Raw genomic sequence first — 10,468 nt, 5'->3', positions numbered from 1 at the left:
GTCTCGCATACGAGCTCCGTTTTCGACGTTCTTTATATCCACACGTAGGCGAGATTATGCTCTACAACTTTCATTTAGACTCCGTTGGCTAATTTTGACTTTATTTTTATTATATTATTTTTAGTAGGCCGGGACAGGGAAACTACGTTATAAATTCATAACTTCTTCATCCGACGTCCGTTTTCGTCTGTATTTTTACCGTTGGACTACTATCGACGAGATCTTCTATTCTCGTTTAGATTGTTTCGGCTAAAAACCACTCGATCTCGGATCGAGTATTCGGGCTACATACTGCTAAGTTGAAACTTCGAAAAATCATAACTTCCTCATACGAAGTCAGATTTGGGCGTTCTTTTTGTGCACGATATTGGTTTAATGTATTCTACGATTTTCGTTTAGATCACTAAGGCTAAATATCTCTCTAACGTAAATTTCACTTTTTACGTCATTCAGCGTCGTCGGTTCTGTCGCGAAACTTCGACAGGTCATAACTTCTTCGTTATAACTTGGATTTTGGCATTCTTTATATATTCGGAAACCTCGTTTCAACTACTACATTATCGTCCATAGGTATCGGCTTTATCTAACATTTTATTTTTACGCTTATTTTTTATTCTTGATTAAATCAAATCACATAATTAAGCTGATAAGTATAAAACACATGATTCACAAATAATACATTCTTATTATTTCAAATGGGTTACAAAGGTTAACCTAAACTATTACATTGCTAAAAATTGCAAGCTCAGAAACACAGGCGTTACACGTTCCCACTTCACGAACACCTAAAGCTCCAAAATTTGAACCCTTGACACCCTTGGTGTTCAAGTTTGCTTTTGAAACCTTGAAATCTCCCCAAATCTACAAGCGTTAAGATTTCGAAAAAAATCAAACTTTCTGAAACACTACCAGATGAAGGGATATGGCGGGACAACTTATAACCCCACACTAATATCAAAGAATGCCATGATATAGGAGGTGGAGGAGCATCAACTTTCCCAACAACCAGAGGAAACACCCCTCAAATTAATACTTGGAAATAGCAACATATTTCCAAAGAATATACCCAACTCGCAAATATAAATGTGGAAACTCCCCGCTTTTAAATTCTTAAAAGGAAAATACTACATTTAGCATTGGTTTATTCCATTCGTTAGTAGTTAAATCATTGCTAAATTGTCTATATATAAAGATAACATATTTTTGTGTAAAATGCATTTTAAAACTACCCATTTACAAATAACATCCCAAACAAAAATAGTATGCGAAGTTGTATATTGATATTTACATGGTTCATCCACAATTTATCCCAACTTTTGAAGGTGTATTTGGTATTAACCAATATCCTTGATTGTCTCTACAATTCAATGACCTTCTACTACCTCCATCCTATGGATTATGATATCATATGCTTCTTCTACCCTTGTAACTCCCACAACTGCTCCAACTATGTAATCTCCTATTGCATATTCAACAGATTTACCTATAAAAGTCGAACGAGTTCCTTAGAATTAAACTCATATATAGAAAAATGCCAAGATCACATAGCACAAAATATTTTAACATGATTTCATATACAATCTCTTGCTTTGATCATGAATGCCAACAAACAAAACAATAACAATAACAGTTACCCAATCACATAAAGATGAGGTAAGGGGGAGGTAGGATGGTGGGCAGCTTGAGCCATTTCCATAAATGTCCTCTGACATAAAAGAAAATTGGATTTTCTAAAATGTGCCCTAAGGGTACATATAAGAAATCTTAATTATACGAAATATTACCATAATTAAGTGTTAAATGCATTAAATATAGGGACTAATCCTTATTGAAAAATATGAAATTCATTAATTACAGAAAATATCCTTTATAGTTAATGAATTTCTCATTTAATTATGGTAATATTTCACATATTTAATGTTTCTTATATGTGCCCTTAGAGCATCCACTATGATGAGTTTAATGAGAGAGTTGAATGAGATGGCAAGTCTAATTGTCATTTAATGGATAAAACTCTGCCATAATGAGATGCCACCTTGGCATTTAATGGATTTTGAGTTCAATGACCATTGAACTCTTTAATGGGAAAAAGGAAAGTTTTTTAATCTTAAATACATACTATAAATTAGCTTTTGTAACTTTCTATTGAACTTTGTAGAGTTAAATGCATTGTAGGAAAAAATTGATTGAGTTGTATGGAATGTATAAAAGTGATGTGGCAATCCATTGAACTCTATGGAGTTCAATGCATTGTGGATGCCCTTAGGACACATGTTAGAAAATCCCAATGAAAAAAACAAAAATATTAGAAGATAGATGAAATCATATTATCTAAACACTGTCCAGCATTGGATGAGCTCCTACATGATAATCTCTTTCATATGAATGGCAACAAAGAAGTTGACAAAATATTTGCAGAAGTTTACATTGTGTAAGACCTTGCATCATCCTTATGATACTTATCCCCAACTACAGTAAGAAAAGGATAACCACACAAAAAAGATAATGTCAAGCTAAACAAACAGCATGCACAGTTTTGATGTCAAATGGACTAATTCTAACCTTGAGATTCATACAAGTTTGTCAGAAAATATGAGGTTATATAACAAATACTTCAGAGGAATTAACATGGTGCCAAATTTGTACCAAATCTATCAAGATAAATATCTTAATGACAACGTGTTTGACCTAAAAGGCCATACTTTCTGGATTGAAGTCCAAATTGTATACATCAGTCTTATGTTTTCTATTAAATCTTTCAACAATGGACAAGGTTATTGGAAAAGACAATATCATGCATTGAAAACCAAAACAATATGACCACAAAGTGAAACACAAAGACGTTATGACATAACACAGATAAAATACAGTTACAAGTATTCATTCAAAATCTTCCGCAAATGGAAACATAGGAACTTAATTTTTTCTTCTTTTAGTACTAATTTTGATTATCGGTTATCCATTTAAAATAATCTAAACGTGTCTCAAAATTGATGCTCCTTACTTGATTAACAAATATCGATTACAATTGTATTATTGGAATAGATAACCATATTTTTAGTACTTATGTAAGAGGCAAAGATGATATGCGAGGACACAACATACCTTTTCTACCCCCACACCTTTATTGTCAATCTTGATGGCTCAGAAGTTGTCTTAAGATCTCTAATCTTCGGGCATGACACAATATCAAGGCTTTTAAGGCATGAGAGGTGTTGTAAGACATCTGAAAATGATCCCACATCCGTAAAATCGTTGAGCTCTAGAGAAACCAGAGATGGTGGAAGAAGAAAAGATGATGAGGATGAAGGAGTAGTAGTATTCCCCACATCATCTGCCACTGCAAATGAAACCACTCCTGAATTTTCGCCATATAAGTGCAATTGAATTAGTGAGGTTGTGAAATTCTGTGGGCCCCACTCTAACATAGGCTTATTTAAGCATCCTATCCTGAGTTTGGTCAAATTAGGAGGCCAAACCCCACAAGGAAAGGAGTAGTCCATACTTGGACAATGATATATCCACATTTCTTCCAAAAATGTGAGATTCTGAAAATGCTCGTGAGAAAATGACTTTAGATTCTTGCAAAATCTGATCTGAAGAGATGTTAGGTGAGACATAGGGTGAAAACCAGAAACTTTTTCAGAATGAGAGGATGGGTGATCCTGCACCATTGAAAAGGTCAAGGATTTGAATGAATCACAAAAGCTGATATCCAACCTCACAACACTATTTGGACAATTGTAACTCTCCAGTGTGCCACAATAACTAAACATCACCTGTTTAAGAGATTCCATGCTAATCCCAAAATCAACCTCTTTCTCGGCTGATGAAACCAATTTTTCACAGTTCCATACTTCCAACTTCTGCAAACTCACAAGACTTTTGCACGCTTCTGATTCTCGTTCCCACAAGTATCTCAGTTCATCACAGTTTTTTATAAAAAGATGTTCAAGTGCCCCGAGATGGATTAAATCCTCTCCATGTAATTGGGTAAGTCCTTTAACATCCAACATTTTTAATTTAACAAGTGATGAAGATAAACCAACAATGCTTTTAAACACCTCCTTGGAACATTTTCTTATATGTAAAACCCGAAGTGAAGGTATTGATCCGATTAACACTTCGGCTAGTTCTGGACAACATTTTATAGAAATCTTATGGAGACAAGGAAATGATCTAGCAGATCCATGGTTGTTGCCACTATCAATTGACCATCTCTGCCAACCTTGCATATCATCAAATTTCAGAACTTCAAGCGATGGAAAAGCAATGCCACGAAAAACATTTGTAGGTGCAACAAACTCAAAACCCACAGTCTTCACCTCTTTCATCCCTTCAACAACCAACTTCTTAAGAGATGGTAGATGTCCGAGTGTTGGTAAATGTGTACTTCTACAACCACATAATTTAAGCTCTGTTAATCGATCAAACGAGGGATCGCCGACCCAACTGGGAAATCGTGTTCCCTTGTAATTCAAAATCTTGAGGTTTTTTAACTTTGGAGGAGGCCTTAGTTCTTCAAGTACTTCAAATTCAATCATCTCATTCCGAGAATCATTAAACACATGGCTCCACTTCATCTCCAAAATGTTAATACCATTCTTTTGATGTAAGTTAGCATCCTTTGCTTGCATTGGATTTATCACTTTGTCTAGCCCCATAATGCAAAGTTGGCCTTGAAGATCTGATAGGCCTTTAAGCTCGGATATTTTGAACCTGTTAGTTCTTTCAACAATGACCTTGGATAGAGTTTGTAGACTTGTCAACCCACCAATCCCTAGCGGCATCTTATTCACCTTTGGAGTATCACTTATGTCAAGATGTCGCAGATTTCTTAACTTTGCAAAACTTTCTGGTAAGCTAGATAACCGATGACAGTTATGAACCAACAAGCTTTGTAGATTACAAAGATCACTCACTTGTTCTGGTAAACATGTGATTCCAGTATTCGAATAATTAAGATATCTTAGATGCTTAAGACTACCAATGGATTGTGGTACTTCTGTGAATTCCAGTCCACTTATTCTTAGCACCCTTAGGAACTGTAGTTCATGAAGTGATCCAACAAGAACACTGTCAATACAAGAATCTGATAATGGCAAGAAAGTCCGCAAGCGTTTAGCTCTTTGTAATTCCTTGAGCTTTCCATATGATTCACATCCTAGACCTGTAAGAGAAAAGTGACGAAACTTCTCAAATTTTTCATTCATGTCGGACATATTCATCTCACCATCCAATTTACAAAAAAACTCTCCTGCAACACTTGTGGCCAAGTCATTTATCAGGTCATGCATTGTATACAGTAACTCGTCATTCGTTGAATGTTGAAAAAAGGACCTTGACAGTAGCTCTTCAAAATACCGATGACCTAAATTTTCCATCGACTTTGATTGGGACAAAAATCCCTCTGCCATCCAAAGTAGGACTAATTCATTCTTGTCAAGCACATAGTCCTTAGGAATTAAGGAGCAGTATGCAAACAAGAGTTTCAAATGTGGAGGAAGATGATAGTAGCTTAGTCTTAGAGCAGGAAGAATCTCACTACCATCCTCTATATCCCATATCTTGCTCTTCAACAACTTCTCCCATTCATCGCCATCTCTATTTCCCTTCACAACCCTCCCAAGCGTTTTCAAAGCCAAAGGCAGCTTACCACATTTTTTTACAATACCTTCACCAATGAGCTTAAGCGTTGGATGCTTGTCAAAGTTTTTTTCACCAACTGCATGAAGAGCAAATAATGATAGTGCATCTTCATTTGACAAAACGTCCAGAGGGTAAGTTTCTTTTGAGTCCATCACGGATGCAACCCTGGTACTCCTGGTTGTGACAATAACTCTACTTCCAGGTGCCCCTACAAGAAGAGGGCTCTGGAGGAGTTCCCACTTACTGTCGTCTTCATTCCAGACATCGTCTAGAACAAGTAGGAACCTCTTCTTTGAAAGTTCTTCTTTGAGGGCCACATGAAGCAGATCAAGATTAGCAAAAGCTTCGTTTTTCCCTGTTACTGCTTGGAAGATAGCCTTGCTAATGTTAAATACATCCAACTCTTCGGAAACACAAACCCATGCCCTGAGTTCGAAGTGATCCTTCACTTTATCCTCATTGTACAAAACTTTGGCAAGAGTGGTTTTTCCTATTCCACCCATGCCAACTATTGACACTATGCTCACATTTTCATCACTTTCTTCATTCCCCAACAACTTCATCATCAAAGCCTCTTTATCCCCTTCACGACCCATGATTTTGGACTCATCAACCAAAGAAGTTTGCTCCAACCGTCTCTCCGATATAAAAGACCTTTCAACATTCACATTCAAACCCAAATCATTTCTCTGGTCAACAAGATCACGCAATTTGGTGGTGATTTCATCTAGCTTGGATTTCATCTTCTGAACATATATGATGCTGCGAGGACTGAAATTAGTACAACAATTTGGGAAGAACTTCAATACCTTGCCGGTGTTGGTGCTGGCACGAGCTTCTTGATTCAACTTGCGCCGCATAGCTTCGGTGGCCAAATCATCAAGTACATCTTCTACATCGAAAGCCAAATCCTGGAGATCATTCACCCACAATTGAACAGCTCTGTCTGTTATGTGCTTCTGGCTTGCATCAGCAAGAACGGCTTGGATCAGGGGAAGATCTTTCTTCCATTTTTTCAGTTGAGAATCGATCCCTTCAGATCGAGCGAGATTCATCAAGTCACCAGATATCAGCTTCTCAGTCAGCACAGCAATGACAGCGGTAACAGCGATTTCAGCCATTGAAATTGGGAAACAGAAAGATTTTTTTTCTTTTTATGAAGGTTTTGATTTGAAAGGATGAAATTTTGCAGAAGCAAAAGGGTTGACCGAATATAGTGCAAATAAGTCCTGGACCTCATTCATAAAGCAAAAGGGTTGACTTATATATTTTATAATAATTAAATTACTATGGACCCTATATTTCTAAGTAATTTTCGGTTTAGGTCTAAAAAGAAATTTATTTGCAAAATGATCCTTTGTGGACCGTCAAACTTAAACAGCACAACTGCAAAATATATGAAAAATCACCATTTTGCCTTTCTGTTCTTCATCACCTTGATCTCTTCCATTTCAATGTTCAAGGAGCATAATAAAACCCTTTCAATGTTACTATAAAAAAAACCCCAAATGATATAATTATAAACCCTTTAATACGCTTGACAGCTTCCTGTTTTTCACTTGACGGTTGATAAGTAATAACATAAAGGGTAAGCAAATTATTACGATTTTTTTTTTCTGTTGTAGACTTGAGGTGAAATTGAAAAGAATGAATTTTTGGAATGAGAAACAGAAATTGGAAAGTCAAAATAACAATGAAAATCATGGAGTCCCAAGAAGATTGGCAGCAGAAAGCATCAAAGGAGGATTCCGCCAGAATGATTTTCACTATAGTGTTCTTTAAAAGAATCGAACTAAGTATGCTGAGAATAGGAAGTGTAAGCGTCTTTAATATCTCTCAATTTTATACTGATTTCCCTCCCTGCGATCCAATTTCTCCTTTTGGTCCAGAACTCATCAAGTAAAGGGCAATGTTGTAATTTACTGAAAAACAGTTAGCTACAGTTTGTTAGAGAAGATTAGTTGTTAGTTTGTGATTGTTTTACATATAAGGCATGTAACACATTCATTTTCTAGTAATGGAAGATTACTCTGTTTTTCCCAATTTCATTTTGTAAAAATCCCCATCTAATCTCTAATTGTCCCATGTTTCTTTCACACGAATTCTCCAATCTTTCAGGCCTTTTTGTAAAGTGAGATTTACTCAAAACACCCATCAATCAATTGTGTGATATGTATATTTATATAAATTAATTACAACATATTCTCCTAGTACGGTGGAGAGATAAATACAAGCTAAACAAAGATGCATTTGAATAAATAAGGTCAGTATTATCTAACATCCCCCCTCAAGCGAATGGGTGGTGGACCAAGACAAAGCATGGCACGAAATTGCTCAAATTGGGCACGTGGAAGGCTTTTGGTGAAAATGCCTGCCACCCGAAGCTTGGTTGAGACGAACTTGGTGTATAGTTTTCCAGAAGTGACAAGTTCACGTACAAAATGATAGTCAAGATTGATATGTTTTGCACGCTTATGAGAAACTGGATTCTGTGTCATAAATATAGCACTTTTATTATCACATAGTAAAGTAGGACGATTAGAGGGTAAAGCATGAAGCTCTCGTAGAAGATGAGTAATCCAAACGATTTCAGCAGTAGTATTAACCATTGCCCGATACTCATATTCACAACTGGACCTAGAGACGGTAGGTTGCTTCTTAGCACTCCAAGAAACCAAATTACCACCTAAAAAGATGGAATAACCATAAGTAGAACAACGAGTTTCAATGCAACGGGCCCAGTCAGCATCAGAATACCCTAAGATGGAGTTGGTATGTGGGCGACTAAATGTGAGACCAAATGCAATCGTACCTTAACATAGCGCATGATGCGTTTGACTTGCTGAAAATGAGTTTCTATGGGAGCATGAAGGAACTGGCTAGCTTGATTGATAGCGTACGATAAATCAGGTCTAGTAATGGTTAAGTACTGAAGGGCACCTACTAATGACCGATAACGAGTAAGGTCTGAGAACATAGCACCACCTGGAATAAAACTCTCATGAGTGGCTAAAGGTTTATGAACAGGCTTTGAGTCAAGTAGGTCAGCACGAGTAAGAACATCTTTTGCATATTTGGACTGACTTAGAAACAAACCGTTGTCAGTGTAGCTGACTTCCAAGCTAAGAAAGTAATTTAGAGCACCAACATCTTTGATGGAAAATTCTTGATTTAGGCGTGTAGTGAAGGTTGTAATACCAGATTCTTGATTACCTATAAGAATCAAGTCATCCACATAGACAAGCAAGTACATAATACACGAATCTTTAGCAAAAAAGAATAAAGATGTGTCAGCACGACTACAAGTGAAACCATTGGTAAGTAAAAACGAGCTAAGACGATGAAACCAAGCCCTTGGTGCCTGTTTTAATCCATATAAAGCTTTGGATAACTTGCAAAAATGATGGGGAAATCGTGAATCAATAAATCCAGGGGGTTGCTCCATAAAGACAATTTCATTTAATTGACAATGAAGAAAAGCATTTTTAACATCAAGTTGATGCAAACGCCAATTATGCAAGACTACTAAGGATAAGACAATGTGAACCGTGGAAGCCTTGACAACTGGACTAAAGGTATAAGTGTAGTCAATGCCAGGAATTTGAGAAAAACCTTGAGCTACAAGGCGAGCTTTAAAATGGTCAACAGAGCCATCTGAATTATATTTAGTCCGATATACCCACTTAGAACCAACCACATAAGAGGAAGATGGACGAGGGACTAAGGTCCATGTATTATTTTGATGTAGGGCTTCAAGTTCTTCATGCATTGCAGCCAACCATCGTGGATTTTTGGAAGCGGAGATGAACCCTTTGGGCTCAAGATTGGAAAATAAAGAAACATGCAATCCGTGATCAACAAGCGATGCATAGTCAACAATGTTACGTTTCTTAGAAATACTTGAATTGGATCGAGTCACCATGGGATGAGTGGATTCACCATGATTTGGAGGCACAGGGTTGGTTCGTGCTCCGGTGGATCATCGTGTGTGTAAGCGTAACTATAGTAACCAAATATCTTGGTGTATATAGTTTTTAGGATTTTTGACAGGCTTGCAAATCAAGCTTTTATGTCTTGTAATTAAGGGTGTATTTTTGCCTTTTTTGTGTGTTTTTCCTTTTTTACCTTTGTAGAACTTCTGTATATAAAGTGGTCTGTATAATCCAAAGGGGACACAGTTGGGGTTTTCTTCACTTTGCCTTTCATCTCTTTCACACGCATTCGTGTTCCTTTTCTTTCATTCTGTGTAAAGTCTTTCATGGTATCAGAGCTTTATCATGGAATCTGAATCAACCATGACTAACGATTCTGGTTCATCACCAATGACTAATTCTCATTCTCTTCCTGTTTTCTACAACCCTAATGCCATCATGGCTCACATCCATCTAACCAAAGAAAACTATGTAAACTGGAGTACCCTCTTCAAAACCCTTCTATGAGCCCACAAACTATTGTTTGTTATCAACACAAACCCGCCCCCCAAAACCCTAGCTGATGGCAAAGAAAACCCAGATCATGACACATGGAAGAATGCAACAGACCTTATCTGCTGCTGGATAAAAGGCACTGTTACCCCTGCTATTCAACCATACCTGAACTCCTGTGACACTGCTCCTACAACGTGGAATGTTCTGGCTATGAGGTTTGGCTCCACATCGGCCATCCAAATTGAAAACCTACAAGACCGCCTTCATAACCTCAAGAAACCAACATACCTTTCTGTTTCTGACTATCTTCTTCAAGCCAAAACTATATCTGATTCCCTTATTGCTGCAGGAAAACCTCTTGAAGACTACGAACTTATTCAACGAATTCTTGG

General features: G+C 37.0%; 1 protein-coding gene across 1 annotated transcript; it reads right to left on the bottom strand.

The window, feature by feature from the left end:
• Nucleotides 1–1,075: 1,075 nt before the first annotated feature.
• On the bottom strand, nucleotides 1,076–6,855 carry LOC145099607 (putative disease resistance RPP13-like protein 1). Its single transcript, XM_079037155.1, has 2 exons — nucleotides 3,106–6,855; nucleotides 1,076–1,483 (listed from the first exon to the last, which is right to left on the bottom strand). The coding sequence occupies exon 1, from the start codon at nucleotides 6,768–6,770 to the stop codon at nucleotides 3,111–3,113; it is 3,660 nt and encodes a 1,219-aa protein (XP_078893281.1). The 5' UTR covers nucleotides 6,771–6,855; the 3' UTR covers nucleotides 1,076–1,483; nucleotides 3,106–3,110.
• Nucleotides 6,856–10,468: the final 3,613 nt, after the last annotated feature.

This window comes from Lactuca serriola, chromosome 1 (genome assembly GCF_051521515.1).
Source record: "Lactuca serriola cultivar US96UC23 chromosome 1, Lser_US96UC23_V15, whole genome shotgun sequence".
NCBI classification, from domain to species: domain Eukaryota; kingdom Viridiplantae; phylum Streptophyta; class Magnoliopsida; order Asterales; family Asteraceae; genus Lactuca; species Lactuca serriola.
Note: the sequence above shows the minus strand (reverse complement) of the source record. Positions and strands in the feature narration are given on the sequence as shown.